This window comes from Psammomys obesus, unplaced genomic scaffold (assembly GCF_907164565.1).
Source record: "Psammomys obesus unplaced genomic scaffold, mPsaObe1.curated_primary_1811, whole genome shotgun sequence".
In the NCBI taxonomy this organism is placed as follows: Eukaryota; Metazoa; Chordata; class Mammalia; order Rodentia; family Muridae; genus Psammomys; species Psammomys obesus.
In genome coordinates this window covers 10,370,156-10,390,052 of record NW_026596034.1, presented here as the reverse complement: position 1 = coordinate 10,390,052, position 19,897 = coordinate 10,370,156, and the positions used below count along the sequence as shown (strand labels likewise).

Below are 19,897 nucleotides of genomic sequence, written 5' to 3'. Positions count from 1 at the left end.
GACCAATGAGCAGGTAGAGCAGAACTTGGGTTTGGGTTCAGAACTTGAACCCCTGCATTTCCAGGGGTAAGGAACAGTAGAAGAGCTGCTCCCAGGGCAGAGAAGACAGGGTGGGATTCTGGCCTCAGAAGTCTTGAGGTTTTTGACTATATGGATTCTCAGATCACTAGTCAGGCCCTTGTAGATAATCTCATGGGTGATTCTGTCCTGGAAGCTGGATTGAAAACTACTGTAAAGTATCAACACCAAAGCTATGTGCAGGTAACTTGTTTCTGACTGTGCACAAGTACACTTAATAACAATTTACACAGAGTAGACCAGCTCTATGCACAGTCCTGTTCACCTGCAGAAGAGCTGTTAAATGAACAGAAATAGCACCTACCTGAGTCCTCTGTGCACTGCATGTAAGATCATGTCTGAATAGGAAGTATTGTACAGTTGTGCCTGCTGTGGCACCAGCTGTAATTGTGAGTGTTGCTGAAGACCAAGAATGAGGGAAAGTGTGATTTGTATGCACTCGGTCAGTGTGTGTGTGGGAGGGTGAGGTATAGTTTCTTTTCTTAAACCAAGCAGTATACGAGAGAAGGGAATTCTTTCCATGATGACTACTTTAGAAACTGAAGTGCACTTTGTTCTGTTCATTTTTAAGATGGTCACATGGCTCAACCAGAACTTTCTATTGCCAGAAGACACAAATATTCAGAGTGCACCGTTTCAAGTCTGTTTCACATCCTTGCGCAATGGTGGCCAGCTCTATATAAAGATAAAACCAAGTGGCGAGGTAATGTATGATGCCATAGGCATAGAGTCCTCCTGTGCTGTTTGACCATTCACTCACAAAGTAAAACTCATACTTAAGATTACAGAAGCAAGTTTTTCAGCCTGGTGTGCCAGTGGCATTGTAGTAGACACTGGGGTTTGCTCTGGAACAGCAGTATTCTGTCTTGGGGTTGGTGTTCATTCCTTTCTTAAATAATTTGGTTGGGAAGGGTTGGTGTTTTACCCTGGCAAAAGCAGCATAGAGGAGAAAGGGTTTATTTTTGTTCATGGTCCCAGACCTTAGCCCATGACTGTGGAGAGGGTGCAGTGGCAGGAGCTTCAGACATGAGCTCACATTTACGTCCACAGTGGAGATGCAGAAGCGAGAACTACCGCTGCTACCACTGCTTGTTCTGTTTCCCCCAGTCCGGGCCCAACCTGGAAACAGTCCCGCCCACATTTCAGTGTTTTCTCACCTCAGTGAACCCAGCTAAGAAAATCCCACGGGCCCACCGTCCAGACCACTAAACTTCCTTTAGAGTTCATTCTCGGTCATGTTAAGGTGCCAGTTAAAAATAACTGTGAAGAGCAGGGTGTTTTGGTGCACACATTTGATCTCAGCACTCAAGAGGCAGAGGAGGCAGATCTCTGAGGTCAAGCCTGGCCTATGTACCTTGTTTCAAGAAACAAAACAAAATAAATAGCTAACAGTTGAGAGGGATGGGCACTGTTCTGTAAGGTATGCAGAGTCTACTAAAGCTGTTATGGCCATGATGTTTATTTTGAATGAGTAAGTTTATTAAGTATATAGCAAGCAAAAATAAAAGAATCAGTCACAGTAGAGAGAGCAGTAGTTTATAGAGAGCAGACATCTTCAACATCCAGCAGAGATGACGAGGGTAGCCTGACTGAGAGAGCAACCCAAGGTAGCACCATTAACTCGAGGCACACACATCCAGCACACTGGGGAAATTGAGGCAGACAGTTGGAGTTCCTGATTGAGCTTCTCATTGTGGAACTGCCAGCTTCCCATTTCCACTGCAGGCATTTTTATCTCATGAGACTGAAAAATGTCAGAAATCACAAGGACACCATGTTTTTCCTGTTGGGCTGTTTGCTATTTTTTTCTTTCTTCTGGTTACAAAGCCAGGGCCAATGGTGTGACCTATAGTTCCAGCTACTTGGGAGGTTAGGTTTAAATGATGCTTGGCACAATATCATTTTAATTCTTTGACTAATGTTGCATTTAGTTTAAGGTTAGAGGAGTGACCTTTAGCTACCTGTAAGTAATAATGACTAAAAGCAACCTCGTCACTCTACATAAACACATTTTCAAGAGTTGTGTGGAACGTGGAGAAAGTCAGGTGCTGTTTCTCCATCTGTGAGGATACTAAGCTTGCCCATTTTGCTCGGGTAGGTCACCGTGAATACTGATGATATTGATCTTGCTGGTGACATCATCCAGTCGATGGCGTCCTTTTTTGCTATTGAAGACCTCCAGGTAGAAGCAGATTTCCCTGTGTACTTCGAGGAATTACGAAAAGTGCTGGTGAAGGTGAGACCGTGGTAGTCAGAGCTGGAAAGATTTTCTTATAAAATGAGTAAAGATATACATGTGTATATGCTATATGATAATAACATTCTAAAGAATTCTGTATAAACTTGGATGAGCCTTGGTGAGTGAGTTCCTTAAAGGGCTTCTGTAAAAGTGAAGTTACTGCTTCATCCCTTGTTTTTCCTGGTTCCAGGCGATGCTCTCTTGAGCAAGCATCACACCATTACTTTCCGTCCATTTAGTCTGCTGCATTCACTTTGGTCTTGAGTTCATTGATTTTCAAAAACCCAAATTCAAAATTAAGAAGGAAAGTAAGGATTCTAATGACCTGTATGGTAAAACACTGCTCGTGGGCAGGGTCTCTGGCTTAGTGGTGGAACATTTGATGCCAAGGTTCAACACTCAATATTACCCCCTCTCATGAAAAGACCCTCAGAGAAACCAAAAACCCCACCATTATCGCTGTGAATCACTAAACCCTTCATACCTTCATATGTATATTTCTTGGACTCTTGATGACATAGGAAGGTCCAACCTGGGGTAGCATCACTGAAGGTCATCTAGACCATTTGTTTAAAGGAGATGAACTGTAGAGGCACCTAAGATGGCGCAACTGAACAGGGAGGGGCAAGGGCCCGTGTGTGGCAGGTGCTGTCTTCTCAGTCTTTCAGGCTCTCAAGAGGCGGTGAAGCCTTGTTAATTGTTGAGTGCTCTTGCTCTCCAGGTGGATGAGTATCATTCAGTGCATCAAAAGCTGAGTGCCGACATGGCTGATAACTCTAATGTCATCCGAAGTTTGCTGGTTCGAGCTGAGGACGCGCGTCTGATGAGGGACATGTGAGTATCCACCAAAGCCGGGAAAAGTGCACAGTCACGCAGATGTTGCTAGCTGGAATCTAAGTAAATTCAGTGACCTGGAAAATAAGTTGGCTTTATTGGTAAAGCTGAAAATGTATTTTGTGACCCAGAAATTTGCTTTTAGTGTAAGGCTTGGAGAAATATGTGCTCATTTTACATATTTACACAATACTCATAAAGGCATTGTTTATATATAAAAAACAATACTATATTTGTTTGCTTCCCATAGCTACAACAAAATGCCTAAGATTGAATAGCATATAAAGAAAAGTGATTTATTTAGTTTTCGGAGGTTCAAGGTCCAAATAATGCTGCATTTGTTCTGACGAGCGCCTTCCTGACTGCATTACCCAGTGGTAGATGACATCATGGCAGCGCATGCAGGAGCAAGAAATGCAATAGCCACCCTGGAAGTCAGACAGACTCCTTTTATAGTTATTCTCTTGAGAAAATGAACTAGGATCCAGTGACACCTACCTTAATCCCTTCCAAAGGTAGCTCCCTTCATGGCCTAGTGACCTTGTAATACGCTGTTTAAAAGGTCCCACTACTTAATATTAACACACCAAGAACCTTTGGAGGGCATATTTAACCATATCAAATCATAGCAAATCCCAAAATGAAAATCCAGAGTCACATGAGCAGCATACTGGATATGCCCGAGACTCGTCAGTAGAGCAATGAGTTGTAGATGGCCGTGACTTAAAGGACATGGGGAAAGCTTCTAAACATGTCACAGACCAACAGGATTCAATGTGGATGAACCCTTTCCATGATTTAGTTTGAAAAGTGACAAAACTGTGTGGTTTGTGAAGCATATGTCGATTAGTTGAGGGGTCCCTGCAGGTGTCCAGGCACAGAAGCGAACGGTGAGAATACAGGAATGAGCCTGGATCAGACTTTGGGGGTCTAATGCCAAGCAGTTCATTGTCAGATATTTAACACACTATAACTTGGTGAAAGATTTCCAGGCAACAACCAATCCAGTCCAATTTCAGGAGCACAGTAAAGCTTAAGGTGTGTGACTACATAGAAACTCTTTTACAAGGTACATGTGATGATAGCTAAAAGGCCTAGCAGCTAATGTTAGCAGTCTATAACATACATGTGACATCTCCCCTAAGGATGAGTAACAGGGAGGGAAGAGTCTGAGATAATCATTCTGGGGGATTTGGGTGAGGTCTGCCCCCACAGAGAGCAAAAAGGTCACCACGTCATTAGCAGGATCCATTCTCAGCTTTCTGGATGATGTGTAAGTATTTGATGTTTATCTCCTCCATTGAGGAGACACCCAGTGTGATTAACGTGCCTGGTTCTCTTAGTGCTTCTCTCTGAGTACAAGTTCTTCTGTGCCCCCAGCAATCAGTAACTCCCCAGACCCCGGGAGACACGAGTCTATTCTTGACTCTATCAATTTTGGCTGTTTTATAGGTTCCTTTTAGAAATGGCATCATGTAGTATTGATCCTTTTGGGACTGGCTTTTTTCACCTAACATAGATCCTCAAAGTTCAACCATGGTGTTGCATATTACAGAACTCCCCTCTTTTTGAAGACTGAGTAGTTCATTGCTTACTAAGATGTTTTTCTCCTTTCATGTGCCTATGGGCTTTCTCCCTTATGTGTGTTAGCTTTGTGAACAGTCCTGCAGTATGCATGGAATGCTAGTCTTTTAAAGACCCTGACTTCAAGTCTTCTGGATAATAAACCCAGAAGTAGACTGTTGGATCATACAGTGTTTCTGATTTTCTCTCTTTTCCTCTTGCCTCAGACCTCCGCCCACCTGCATCCTTCTGAGCCACTTGTGTTTGTTTGCTCTTTGCAACTTGGGTGACTCAAACTCTAGAGAAAAAGAAGTACTAGTTTTGTTGCCATTGTTTACACTTCAAGGTTTTTGTTTTTATCCAATCTTTAAAAACTGTTCTTGTGCTGGGCAGTGGTGTGCACACCTCTAATCCCAACACTCAGAAGGAAGAGGCAAGCAGATCTCTGAGTCTGAGGTCAGCCTGGTCTACAGAGTGAGTTCCAGGACAGCCAGGGCTACACAGAGAAACCCTGTCTCAAAAAACAAACAAAAACAACAACAAAAAATCCAAACCAAAACCAACAAAAACTGTTCTTGCACTCATTTTTTTCCATGTTTTGTTTGAGCCTAGGTATTATCTATTCTTTGCATTAAAAATTAGTTTTGTTTTACATTTTCTGTAATTACAGTTTTCTGTGTTAATGAGCATTTGATTTTGTAAAATGCTATTTAAGAATTTCCAGATGAAGGGCTAGACAGATGGCTCAGCCATTAAAAGTTAGGCTCACAACCAAAAATATAAAATAATTTCCAGATGTGGTCAGGTGTGGTAGTTCACACCTTTAATCCCAGGAGGCAGAATTAGGTAGACTGAGTTTGAAGCCAGCCTGGTCTACAAAGCACATTCCAGGCCAGCCAGAGCTATACAGAGACGCAATTTCCAGATGTGTACTGCAAAGTGAAGTAGAGTTTTGCTTTCAATGGCCAATCACTTCTGGGTCTTCTGTTTCTTTGATGTTGATGGCCTTAGCACTTGATTCTGCACAGTATGAGGCTCCTGGAGGAATAGGGTATCTACACCTTCATGTTCTTCTCAGGATCATTTGTGCCTCCTATTCAGATGCTCATACAATATGTAGATCTTTTTATTTATGTAAATATGGTTGATATGTAGCTTATAATATGCATATAGAAGACAATTTGCAGATACTTCCCTGATTGTGTTGCTACTGCTAACATCAAGATTTGGAATGTTTATTCCTCTGGGCCTCTGTGTTGATGCCTTTCCTCATCTCCAGGGACCATTTTTTACACAGCAGTTTCACCTTTTCCTAATACCATTATACCATGTGTAACTGTTTAAGTTGACCTTTTTTTCACTTACTATTATAAATCTTTGAGATTTATCTATGTTGTTGCATGTGTCAATAGGTTTTTTTCCCCCTTCTTTATTGCTGAATAGTATGCCATAAAGAGACATGTAGTGGTCAGTTTATCCCTTCAACAGCTGGTGGTATCCGTGTTCCCTAGCTTTGGTGGTTATATTTTCATACAGGGTTTTTATAGACATGCATTTTTACTTCTCTTTGAATAGGACTGCTGGGTTATATAGTAAGCATGTAGTAAGATTAAAAAAGGAACTGAAGGGCTTCTCCCCCCCCCCCCCTTAAAGGTATGTAGAAAACTAAAGCTCATATAAGAAAGTGCCAGGCTTGCAGAGAAACTACCATTTTGTATTCAACACTGTAGGGGCTTCAGTTCAGCATTTTTACTTAAATCATTTTCATTCTTATATAGGAATACTTTGTTATGTTTGTTAAAATTTTCTTTTACATTCATTTTACTTAACTGTGTGTGAGCACAGGCATGAGATTTTGTGCATGCTCCTGTGCAATGTGTAGAGGTCAAAGGACAACTCGCCAGAGTTCTTCTGTTATGTAGATTCTGTGGGTTCAACTCAAATTATCAGGCTTGGCAACAAGCCTTATCCATCAAGCCATCTCACTGGCCCATGCTTTTTTAAACTTTATGAAATAACAAGCTGAGTCTGTTCTCTAGAAATTTTATTAATAGGCCTCTTTATCTAATGAATTACTAGTTTGAAACTTAAAAGAAAGCTAGCTACTTTTCTTACTTTTTTACTTACTTTGCTGACTTTCTCTGCCCACCAGCTCAGGGGTTAAGTTTCCTAATCTAAGAAACCATGGACCAGTTACTCCAAAAGCTCACTTGTTTACTATTTATCTGAGAAAAAGAGGATATTTTGATGGAACCTTTTAGATGTCTTCAAAGCAAACTTCAGTAATTAATCTATATTAGTGAAAACACAACTAGAAATGTCACTTCTCCTTTCCTTCTGTTTGTTTGAGACAGGTTTTCATTAGCAGCCCAGGCTGCCTTTGAACTGTGTGTGTCGTTGTGTCTGACTGTTTTCTTTTTAATGTAACTAAGAAGTCTGTTAAGTGTTAATGCTAGGTTTCTATTGATTTACACAGGAAAACAATGAAGAACCGTTATATGGAACTCTATGACCTTAACAAAGACTTGCTAAATGGATATAAGATTCGTTGTAACAACCACACAGAATTGCTAGGAAACCTGAAGGCAGTGAACCAAGCAATACAAAGAGCAGGCCGTCTGCGTGGTGAGTCTTTCCCTGGCACTGTGATTTGTTGGTGGTATTTTGAAAAGATGAGGATCATGGAAGATTGTGGATACATTATAAAACTCAGAGTGGGGCCTACAGCCGCCTTCCTTCAAACCCAGGGCTTCAGCTTTCTCCAGGCAGGTTTTGTTTATTTATTTATTTAAAGAAGTAAAGCAGGCAGATCTCTTGTGAGTTCAGCTGGTTTACAAAGTGAGTTCCAGGACAGCCAGGGCTGTAGAGACCCTGTCTCAAAAAACATAAAAATAAAGCCCTAAGTTCCTTTTCTAAGATCTTGCTGTAGCGTCTAAAGCAGCAGTTCTCAACCTGTGGGTTGTGACCCCTCTGGGGGTTGCATATCAGATATTTACATCATGTTTCCTAACAGTTATGAAGTAGCGGTAAAAGAATTTTATGGTTGGGGTCACCACAACATGAGGAACTGTATTAAAGGGTCACAACATTATGAAGGTGGAGAGCCACTGACCTCAAGGAAAACTTAGTGTTTATAATTCAAAGGAAGTAAATCAATGTAAGTTAGGGGAAAACCAGAAAGACTGACAATTACTGAGACAAGTGTACATGTGAGAAGTGCAGGATAAGCCGCAGGATGCAGAAATGAAGCCCAAGAGTTTGATTCTGCCGCTCTGATCAGTGCTTCAACCTCTTTGTAGTCTTTGCTTAGGGGTGTGTGAGCTCTGAGTCATCTCTATAAACTACTGATTCTGGCTTGAGATGATCTCCAAGTTTGTTTTGTAATAAATTGTCTTTCTAGGGGGTAGCAAGTTAGTAAAATTTGTGTATGTAACTCTTTTCTACCCTGGTTTTATGCTGTCTTCAATGCCCCACCCCCACCATTTCACAGGGTTTCCATGTGTTCCTGGCTGTCCTGGTGCTCACTCTGTAGCCCAGGCTGGCCTTGAACTCAGAGATCTGCCTGCCTCTGCCCTCCACCTGGGAGGCAAAGGTGTAGGTCACTATGCCTGGCTTGACCTTTAATTTCTAATTGACTTTTAATCATCGTCTGGGACACACTGACTTGATGTCTCTCCTCATACAGTTGGAAAGCCGAAGAACCAGGTGATCAGTGCTTGTCGGGATGCAATTCGAAGCAACAACATCAACACGCTCTTCAGAATCATGAGGGTGGGGACTGCCCCCTCATAGGAGAGCAAAGAAAGAGGGGAGCTCCTGCCGAAGGGTTATGTCTAGACATCCGGGCTGCTAAGGATGAAACCATGGTACCTTATACAACTAAAGACAAAGCAAAAGTCTCCTTTCATTTGATATTGGTAGTGTTGTTGCTGATTTGTACGAAATACTGAGACTTCCTTAAAATGTATCAGGGTTTCAGAGTTTAACTTGTTCTTGTATATAAAGGTAGAATATGACTTTTATCTCCCCCCCCCTTGAAATTGTAACTGAATTTTAAAATTTGAAATGGAGTATTTACTTTTTCACTAAAAATAAAAGAAACGGTGTCCGATGAGTCCCCACTTCCCTTACTACATCTGCTGCATCTTTGTTGATGCTTCAGTTTCAGCGAGCACCTCTGGACCCCGGTTAGTTGGCCCTGTTGATGTTCTTGTGGAGCTCCTGTCACCTCCAGGTCCTTTTCTCTTTCCTCCCACTTTTCACAAGACTCCCTAAGCATCACCCAGTGTTTGGCTGTGAGTCTCAGCATCTGTTATGAGGTGCTGCTGGGTACAGTCTCTCAGAGGACAACTCTGTCAGGCTTCTGTTTGCAAGCTTAGCACAGTGTCATTCACACTGTCAGAGGTTGACACTCTCCCATCGGATAGGTCTTTGGTTGGGCAGGCATTGATTGGGCAGTACACCTCCCCCCTGGGGGGACCTCCTTGCCAGGCCACAGAGGAAGAGGACATGCTCAGTCCTGATGCAACCTGACGAGCTGGGGTGGATGGGAAAGGGAGCTCCCTTTTTCTGAGGAAGAGATGAGGGGGGAAAAGGGGGAAGATGGGAGGAGAGGAGGGAAGGGGCTACAACCAGGATGTAAAGTGAATAAAAAAATAAATCAATTGTAAAAAAGTAAAACTAGAGTATCATAGAAGATTAAGACCAAATTTTACATAGTGTTGCTGAGAAATAAAGATATTAATATGTGCTCGCTTCGGCAGCACATATACTAAAATTGGAACGATACAGAGAAAGATATTAATAAATCTATAATCTACACCCCTGCTTCTACCAAATAAAATAAAATAAATTAAACTGGTCCTTGTGGATTATAAGTTACCACCATAGCAGAAATGCACAAAACATCTTTATTTTGTGGGGAAAACAAAAAATACATTAATTAAAAAAAAATCATTCAAAGTTGTGTGTAAACAAATTTATATTAAGGGAAAATAAATTTAAAGGCAGTCTGGGGTAGCATTAGCTGAATGACAGATTTCCAAATGCATCTCTGGCTGCTGGTTTTCATTCATAAGAAACCTGAAAGAGACACACTTAAGGATCCACGCAGGTAACTATTTTCATTCTTGTATATAGTGGCGGCCTGTAGTCACTTCCTCAGAGCCCTGCCTGACAAGCTGCCCTAGGATCTTGTATTTACCCAAGAGGAGCAATGGGCACGAGAGAACAAAGGGGAGTCATGCTTTCTAACATAGGGCAGGGAGCCACACTGACACGCTGAAAGCAACAAGTTGTCACAGGGTGATGGGATTTCAAGTGACCTTTGTATTTGTCCACATTGGTTTAATTTCTCAACACTGAACATGCACTGCTTATGTAATCTGAAAAGATAGAAAGCTGTTACCTTTGCAGGGAAATTTACCTTTAGAAAAAGGAGTTACAGGAACTGGAAGTTCACAGCAGGACACAGTGGTATACTTCTGTAATCTCAGCAGTTGGGGAATGAGATATAAAGACCATTCTCAAAAACATCAATAAATAAGAAAACAAAATAGTTAGAGGCTCACTATTAAAGAGACATGCCTTTGGCCACACAGGAAATGCATAGCGTTTCATCAAAAAGAGGTACTATGAGTCCACATCTTCCTTTTGGCCCTGACCAAAGCAGCAATCAGTGAGGGTCAGGAATGAAGCAGAGCCACGAGGCGAGGCCCATTCACTGCAAATGTGACAGTATGCTTGGACAGACAAGGTGGATGCTTGTAGGCTTTCAACCTGTACATGTTAAAAATACTCTATTTTCAATAGCCTTAGCTTGTATAATAGAACTTCTTTAAAGAACTTTATATTTTTATAGCTGTACAAAAATATTTCCTTTAAGTTTTCTTTTTTTTAACTTTCTGAATTTTTTTCTTTTTGTTAAAAACTAAGACACACATACACACACACATTGGCCCAGACTCACTCACTCCTGATTATCATTATCATCACTGCATTCCAGGAATGCACTCTGTTTCACTGTGGTCTTCAGGGGCAGAAACAGGCACAGAAATAATTGGCAGCCCAACAGCCATGCCTTTCTGTGGAATACCTTGTGAAGGATCTGCCTGAAGCCACCCAGGCGTCAGTGCCTTGACAGCAGTGCACCGAGCAGGTACTGTGTAATGAGCGCACAAAGTGCGCTGTGGTGGCCTGTGATGGACAGTTCCAGGCACAGCTGCGTGCGTTGTGCTGTCATGCAGCGGCAGCACAGCTGGTCTATTCTCACTGATGCCACCATGACTATGAGTGATTTGGAGGAGTCTTTCATTTCCATTGTAGACTCATGGGCCCACTGTCATATATGCCATTTATCTACCTGGGACATCAATAATGTGGCACATGACAACTGAAAACAGCAGCTTCTCAGCAATGTGTCGGTTCTATTGTTCTTGCAGGCCACGAGGCTCTGCAAAGACAAAAAGACCCTTCAGAATTCTTTCCACTTAGGCACTTCAATCCAGTCTTGTAAAGGCCCTGTGGTGACAGAGCATAAGCACATGGGAGACAGCACTAGGCACATTCCACACAAAACAGTAAAGATGTAGACTCAGGTCCCCAGAACGGGAAAAGCTGGGTGCCGCTGGAGAGTGCTAAGCGAAACAAGCTTTGCCTCACATGAGCTTTCATTGTCTTAGTACTTTTTCCTGGCTCTTCCTAGAGCTAACCCACTGACAAAGCATTAGCTAAACTCATTTTTCCTCCTCCACTCATGAGGACACATCAAAGGCAAGGGGAGCTGGAGGTAGTGGCACATCCCTGTAATCCTCGAATGTAGGAGCCTGAGGCAGGAAAACCTTCAGTAGGTCTGCCTGGACAGCAGAGTGAGTTCCTGTCTCAGGAAAAACAAACAAACAAACAAACAAACAAACAAACAAACAAACAACAGAACAAGGAAAAAGGAAGCAAGAATGATTGAAGTATGTATAGCAAGGTCTGGGTATGAGGGCCAGCACCCCAAATAGAGAGCAGGAGCGAGAAGGGAGCACAAGCTTGCCTTTAGTCTGCAGCAATTCGGAAAAGAGAAGCTTCAGAATTAACTGTTAGCAACAAAGTATGTGTAGTCCTCCTGGAGCACTACTCTTTGGTTTAAACTGCTGTGGAGTCTAAAACAGTATGCACGGACAACAGTCCATCACAGAAGACAATTGTAAAATGGTCTGGACAGTCTTTGTTTTTTGAATCAAGGTCTCACTATGTAGCTCTGGCTGTCCTTGAACTCACAGAGATCTGCCTGCCTCTGCCTTCTGAGTGCTGGGATAAAGACATGTGCCACCACTCTTTGTTTCTGAGACAAGGAATACTCTTGCCCAGGCTGGCCTTCAACTCACAGTGTGGCTTAAGATAGTCTTGAACTCTTGATCCTCTTGCCTCTACTTTCCAAAAGCTGGGATTAAAGTATGGCTCCTCAGTTTTGGTCTGGATATTCTCATCTCATTATTTAAAAATTACTTTGTTTTATGATTAATATCAGAACATGTAAAACTTGTATGTATCCTAATGGCAATGAATGTTAAATAAATGGGGCAAATAAATTGAAACCCAGCAACCCAAAAGACAGACGGTATCTGGATGGAGTTTTAGGACATGAAAAAGAAGCGAGAATGAGAAACTGAAAGGGCCAGCACTTCTCTATTAATAAGTAAAGTCTACACCAAAACCTGTAAGGATACTCAGAAAACGAGAAAGTGGTAAATGGGCATGGTATGGGGAAGTGTGAGATCATCTTCAGCCATCATGCATACTCCCACAGTGGGAAGAGCGGTACCACAGCCCCATGGAGCAGCTGGCGGAGAACAATGCAAGCAAAAGGAGGACTTCTTGCAATTCCGACTCTGTCTTTTCGCATTGGGTTTGTCACTGGGGGCCTAGACTCACAGGAGCCACAGCGCCAGGTTTAGAAGGTAGTAGACACTTGAGAATGAATACATAGGGCGGTAAGCAGCCTGTCCTCTATCAGCGCCATAATTCCTGAGGCCATGTTAGTTTTCAGCCAGACCTTTCCCAAGGGAACAACACTACCCACCTGAGTCTACCTTATCCTGACTGACAGGGTGGAACTCAGCCCTCATCGGGGAGCAGAGTAAAGGCTCCAACTGTGTCACAACCTTCAGACTCCGTAATGAAGAGGGTTACAAATGTTTCTACTGCCACTTGTGAGTGAGAAAGAAAAATATTGGAAACACCAGTGAACACTGAGGCTTTGTGCTAAGTGAAGGAAGCCAATTACGAAGGGATAAATATCTGATTCACTAATATGTCAGATTACTAGAAAAGGGGCAAAAGCAAGTGGAGACTGACTGTTCAGTGGAGTTTCACATCACATTTGGATGGGGATATTCTCCATATGGCAGTGAAGGCAGCTTTGAAGCACTGGCAGTATGCTCAGTTCCACCGACCTATACATGCAAGCATGGATGGGTTATGGCGGCTCATGCCTGTAATTCCAGTATTTGGGAGGGTGAGGTAGAAGGATCAGTAGTTCAGAGCTAGCCTGGGCTACAAGGTAAAACCCCATCAAAAGATAAACAAAACAAAAACCTCAAACTAAGAACAAAAAAAGTTACTTTGCTAAATTTTGTGTTATATATATGTTACCATCATTAAAAAAAAAAAAATCAAAGTTAGAAAGTTGCTGAGGCAGTCACTATGTAATCAAAAGAATTCAATGGAATGGGGAAAATTTAAAACAACAAAAAACCTCAAACAAACAAACAACCCAAGGAATGGGCTGGAGAGATGGCTCATCAGATAAGAGCTCTGCCTGCTCTTCCAGAGGTCCTGAGTTCAATTCCCAGCAACCACATGGTGGCTCACAACCATCTATATTGGAATCTGATGCCCTCTTCTGGCATGCAGTGTACATGCAGACAGAGCACTCACATACATAAAACAAATAAAGTCATGAAACCCCAAACCAAGGGATACGTACATCACGCCAGCTCAATGTCCAGGTTGAGGACAATCATGCGTTCTATATAGAATGACCAACTTTTGTTTGGGGCCTCTGTAGACCACACTGACCTAGGAAGTGGAGGGGCATTACAGATGTGCACCAGCACGCCCAGCAGGGACAGTCCGTTTTGAGGACACTGTTAGCCTGCATGCTTTTCTTCCTCCGTGAAGACTCCAGGTTTCCCAGCACAGATGAAGTGAATGGTAGTTGGCTTTGCCCAATCCTGTTACTCATAATAGACGAATGCAAAGTCCCAGAAGCCACTTCTGTTTGGGCAAGTTTTCTTTTGCTCCAGGCTTCGGTGGTTAATGTGCTTCACAAACCTCAGAGTCTCTCTATCTCTGTAGACCAATGCCAAAGAATTGTTTTCTGGATTCACTAGGAGCAGCTGAAATGGGAAACACGAGGCAAATCAGAACGCAGGGCTCATTCCCAGCTCTGCAGAGATTCCCACACACCAAGTGGTTTCCATGGTGAGTATTTACGCTGGGGATGAGGTTTCAAAGACTCTTTATTAAGAGACACGCTTTTCTCTGTGAAGACACTTTCCAACAGGCTCATCCTCACTAGCACATACTCAGAAAAGCATTTGTTATCAGCTACCTAGAAAGATTAGTGAGCAAGAGCCTCTTAACGCAAAGGTTCTATGTAACGTAGGAAAATATGTGTTGGTTTTCCTTTCACAGCTTTACTGCAAGCGGAGTATTTTCCTATAAAATTAGAGCCACCTTGAAGGAGGCCAACATGGATTTATGAGCTTAAAACACTGGGAGAGGTAATAAAATTTGTGTATCTTGCCAATTGTGGTGGCTCATACCTGTAATGACAGCACTTGGTTGATGGAGGCAGGAGTATTGTGGCAAGTATGAGGCTAGTCTGGGTGACAGAGAGTTCTAGGCCAGCCTGGGCAGATAGTAAGACCGTGCCTCAAAAAACCAAAATCAAAACCAATAAGTAAATAAATTATTAGGTGTCTAAAAAACAGAACTTTTTCAAGAACTAGAAAGGAGAACTTGCTAGGAGAAAGAAGCCACTTACCTCTTCATCTTCACCTTTAGCAATGTAGGAAGTAAAGCCGCCATATTCTGGCTCCCAGCCTGACAAGGGAAAGACAAACAGCACTGAGCTCCCACTGCAAGAAGACTACCTGCTGAGTAGCAAGGGCTCTGTGACTTTCGTATTGAAGGTCAGCATCTGCTATTATGGATTCCCTTCCCATTAAATGCCCAATTTTCCAGACAGCCGAACTGAAACACAGATTTACTAACACTGAAAGAGAGAACTAAAGGAATTAAATGTTAGCCATACTGATAAGGGCAATTATATTGAAAAATCATGGACTCCATGCTTGTGATGGAGATTTAGGGAAAAAATAAGGCATGGTTTGCCTTTCCATACCCAGATAGAAATCTTATTTGGGGAGACTGAAATTCACCACCCCCAACATCCTTTAGAATTCTGAGACCGTGGTCACAGGAAAGGACTTATGAGTTGGATCAGTTGGAGAGTCCCTCAGGAGAGCCTGCCTAAACTAAGGAGACAGTTCATCACCTTGGTCCTTCCTACCTTCACAGCCACAGTAAAGAAACAGGTCCAAGGCAAACTCAGTCTTGCTGTTGTCGTGAACTAAAGTGTAGTGACCAGTCTTCCAGTGCCTCAGCTCCCCCTGGCACATGGGGACACTCAATTCTAAGAAAACACAAAATAATGCCCAGCAAATTTTTTACAACTTTAATACAAATGCTTGACTGCAAGGCCCACTGTAAGGTCTTGTAACAGTCAGAAGTTATTAGGTCTTAGTATTTAGTGAGGTAAAGGTTGAGTTTTAATCTTTCTCTGCTGAGATGGTGTTGCTTCCGGAATTATGGGATTACAAATGTACCATCACACCCAGCTTTGAGCAGTAAAATATTTCATAGAGTCCATGGGTTAGAGAAAGAGTTCAGTGGTATAATGCTTGTGTGGCATGGCCAAATCTTAGATTCCATTCCCAGTGCCAGAAAAGCAAGAACCACAAAATTACAAAACATTTTACAAAGTTTAAAGTAAGATGAATTTGTGGGGGACACCACTGCCTCTTGCTTAGCACCTTCCTGAGGACCCTCTCGGCCCTCCCTTCTACTCTGACCACATTCCTTTGTGTCAGCTGCAGACACCTAGAAACACTTTCTGCCTGGGATTCCCAGTGAGCACAATAGTATGGGACTCAGGTAAGCGGATTTTCACTCTCCTTTCTGGTCTCTATTACAATCTCTCTACTCACCTTCAGCTTGCAACAGCCTGCCTGCAGCGGCCCCTTCTTTTACCCCACCTCCATTCACTGAGGACTCCAACTCTTGGTACAGACCCAGGGTTCCCCTAGCCCTTTCATCCTTGTTTCTCCAGATATAATCTTCGTCCTAAGAGCCACTCCCCCCACCATACTCCCTGAGAACCCTGCTTCTTGGTATGGACAGGATGCCCTAGCTCTTTCCCACAGTTCCTCTCTGTCACCCATCGACCTGCAGAGGCACTCTCTACACTCTTTCCTAAGAGCCAGGGAGGACAACAGAAACCAAGAAATGGAATACCCATCCATCAAAGACAAGACCAGATATCAACACCTACAATCTTTTTTTTAAAAATCTTTTTTTTTTAAATTTATTTAATTTTATTTTATGAGTATTAGTGTGAAGGTGTCAGATCCGTTGGAATTGGCATTACAGACAGTTTTGAGCTGCCATGTGGGTGCTGGGAATTGAACCCAGGTGCTTTGGAAGAGCAGTGCTCTTGACCACTGAGCCATCTCTCCAGCCCCCCAATCACTTCAATCTTAACTACAGATGCTTAGACATCAGCACAAAGATACAAACATGGAGAGTCAAGACCAAATGCCTGCACCAGAACCCAGTAATCCTACTACAGCAGGGTCTAAGAGATACTATATAGCTGAAGAACGAGACAAGGACTTCAATTATGAAATTGTTCAAGGACCTTAAAGAGTGTATGAATAAATCTTTTAATGAAGTCTACAAAAATACAAAGAAACAGTGGAATGAAATAATAAAAACAGTTCAAAAACATGAAAGTTGAAATAGAATAATTAAAGAAAACCCAATCTGAAAAACTGGAAAGGAAAAATTTTGAAAATCAAACAAAAACCTCAGAGACAAGCCTCACCAAAAGAGTACAATACATGGAAGAGACAAATTTCCAGGCCCTGAAGACAAAATGGAAAAAATTGATACCTCAGTCAAAGAAAATGTTAAATCTAAAATAAATTCAGACACACCTGGCAGTGTGTACAACTTTAATCCCAGCACCTGGCAGGCAGGGGCAGGCAGATCATTGTGAATCTGAGGCCAGCCTCTGATCTACAGAGTGAGTTCCAGGACAGCCAAGCCTGGAAACTCTGACTCAAAAAAAAAAACAAAAAACAAAAAAACAAAAAAACCAACCAACCAAGCAAGCAAACAAGTCTAGGCATAAAACAACCAGGAAACATAGGACCCTATGAAAAGACCAAATCTACAAATAATAATAGAAAAAGGAGAAGAAATTCAGGTCAAAACCAAAATATTTTCCACAAAAATCATAGAAGAAAAATTTCCCAATGTAAAAAAGGAAATGCCTATAAAGGTACAAGAAACATATAGATCATCAAATAAACAGGACCAGAAAAATTCCACATGATGCATAATAATAAAAACATTTAATATACAGAACAAAGAAAAAATAAAAAAATAAAAAAACTGCAAGGGAAAAAGAAAAAAGACTAAGCAACATACAATGGCAGGCCCAACAGAGTAACACCTAACATACCAGTGGAGACTCTAAAAGCCCAAAGAGCCTGAATGAATGTTCTATAAACCCTTTGAGACCACAGATGGCAGCCCAGATTACTATACCCAACAAAACTATCAATCACCATAGGTGGAGAAAATAAGATATTCCATGATAAAAACTGAATTTAAGTAGTGCTTACCTACTAATACAGCTCTATAGAAGGCAGAACAAAAACTTCAGTTTGAAGAGGTTAACCATACACAGAAAAACAAGAAGTAGATAATTTCAGATAGTCAATTGAAAGAAGGGAAAACACACACACACACACACACACACACACACACACACACACACACACCCCATAACAAATAATAGGAATCAATAATCAATAAACACTGCTCATTGATAACTCTTAATATCAATGGTCTCAATTCTTCCTAAAAAGACACAAACTAAAAGAATGGATGGGAAAACAGGATACATCCTTCTACTGCATTCAAGAAACATACCAAACTATTAAGGATAGATATCACCTCAGGGTAAAAGGATGAAAAAAGGTATTCTAAGCAAATGGAGTCGAGAAGAAAGCAGGTGTAGCCATTTTAGTATCTGAGAAAAGAGATTTCAAACCCAAACTAATCAGAAGACATAAGGAAGGACACTAAAAACTCAAAGGAAAAAATCCACAAAGAGGATATTGGAATCTTAAACATTTATGCACCAAAAGCAAGGTACAGAACTAAACCAAGTGTTCTCAAAGGATGAAACATAAATGGTTAAGAAAGAGAAACATTCATCATCCTTAGTCATCAGGAAACTGAAAATAAAAACTTAATGAGATTTTCACCTTATACCATTCAGAATGGTCAAGAGCAAGAAAACAAATGATAGCGCATGCTGTCAAGGATGTGAGGAAAAGAGAACGTTATTCATTGGAGGCAGAAGTGCAAACTTGTACAGCCACCATGAAAATCAGTGTGGCAGTTCCTCAGAAAGCTGGGAATAGACCTACCTCGAGATGGCTACTAATAGCCAGTTGACGGCGGTGGCACAAGCCTGCAGTCCCAGCCTCCTGGGAGGCAGAGGCAGCAGATCTCTGTGAATTGAGGCCAGCCTCGTCTACAGAGTGAGCCTAGAACAGCCAAGACTACACAGAGAAACCCTGTCTCGGGGACACACACACACACACACACACACACACACACACACACACACAGAGAGAGAGAGAGAGAGAGAGAGAGAGAGAGAGAAATTGCTACTGCTCTTGGGCATATACCCAAAGGACTCTACCTTCTACTGGAGATATATTACTCCTTCATGTTCACTGCTGCTCTGCCCTAAATTTCCAGAAATTGGGAACAGTCTACACGTCTATTAACCAATAACTAGAAAATGGAACCCGCTGCTACTGTCCTCACTCTAATAACCAATAACTAGAAAATGGAACCTGCTGCTACTGTCCTCACTCTATTAACCAATAACTATTATTCTATTTACACAATGGAATATTACTTAGCTGTTAAAAATGTAATTATGAAATTTACAGGTAAATGGATAGAGCTCGAAAAAAATCATCCTGGGTGAGGTAAACTAGACCCCAACAGACAAGTACTGTACGTCATCTTTTTAAGCATTCGATGCTACAACACATATAATATAACCACGGAGATGAGGTAGAGTGAGGGACTAAAAGGAAGAGGAGACTAGATCACTGGAGATATGGGGAGGGACAACTTACACTAAGGGACATTTGAGGGAACATATGGAACCTACTACTGTAGAAGTTTCCTTTTTTTTTTTTTTTTTTTTGAGACAGGTTTCTCTGTTTGTAGCCTTGGCTGTCCTGGACTTGCTTGGCAGGCCAGGCTGGCGTTGAACTCACAACAATCAGCCTGCCTCTGCCTCTGCTTCCCTGAGTACTGAGATTAAAGGTGTGTGCCACCATGCCTGGCTAGAAGTTTAAGATAGAAAAATATATGCAAGAAATATGAATGGAGTCAACAAGAATGGAGTAGACAATATCCAAACTAGACATTTTTTGCCACCAAGTAAAACCTTCAGTGCCAGAAATGGATTACATCCAGTTGAGTCTCTGGCCAAAGCATCTCTATGGAAATGCCCAAACATCTCAGGCTATTGGTCACTCTCCACAAGCTGAAGGTAAGTTCCTATTACTAAAGACAGCATTTACCTATCTCACTGAACATGGAAAAGTCAAGCTGGTGCCTAATTTGATGCTTCACCCCTGTTTAATTATGTTCATGGTACTGGAAGGAACTCTGCATGCTATCAGAGAAGAAAGGGTAACCATTAACCCAGCCACAAAGCTCTGTGATCTACAAGGGTGATTTGTTTGCAAGATGTGTCACTGTAATAGTGGCACAAACTACGGGAGTAATCAACCAACCAACCACTCTCTG

The 19,897-nt window shown here is 41.9% G+C and overlaps 2 protein-coding genes across 3 annotated transcripts in view; one reads left to right on the top strand and one right to left on the bottom strand.

Annotated features, from left to right (window-relative positions):
* Bbs2 (Bardet-Biedl syndrome 2) overlaps window positions 1-8,828 on the top strand; it is a 34,626-nt gene extending 25,798 nt beyond the window's left edge. The window contains exons 13-17 of the mRNA XM_055620862.1: window positions 650-781; window positions 2,177-2,314; window positions 3,039-3,151; window positions 7,191-7,339; window positions 8,400-8,828. Of these exons, the coding sequence (XP_055476837.1) occupies window positions 650-781; window positions 2,177-2,314; window positions 3,039-3,151; window positions 7,191-7,339; window positions 8,400-8,506 (639 nt within the window). The 3' untranslated portion in view covers window positions 8,507-8,828. The remainder of the gene's footprint in view (window positions 1-649; window positions 782-2,176; window positions 2,315-3,038; window positions 3,152-7,190; window positions 7,340-8,399) is intronic.
* Ogfod1 (2-oxoglutarate and iron dependent oxygenase domain containing 1) overlaps window positions 3,160-19,897 on the bottom strand; it is a 33,461-nt gene continuing 16,723 nt past the window's right edge. The window contains exons 11-14 of one of the 2 annotated variants that reach the window (XR_008721701.1): window positions 15,279-15,401; window positions 14,751-14,809; window positions 10,140-14,100; window positions 3,160-3,228 (exon numbers count right to left, since the gene is read on the bottom strand). Coding sequence is in view for 1 of the 2 variants with exons in the window: in XM_055620863.1 (XP_055476838.1) it covers window positions 13,939-14,100; window positions 14,751-14,809; window positions 15,279-15,401 (344 nt within the window). In the remaining variant the exon portion in view is untranslated. Of the gene's footprint in view, window positions 3,229-9,677; window positions 14,101-14,750; window positions 14,810-15,278; window positions 15,402-19,897 lie in introns of those variants that run through there. The other variant, XM_055620863.1, reaches the window with a different exon arrangement.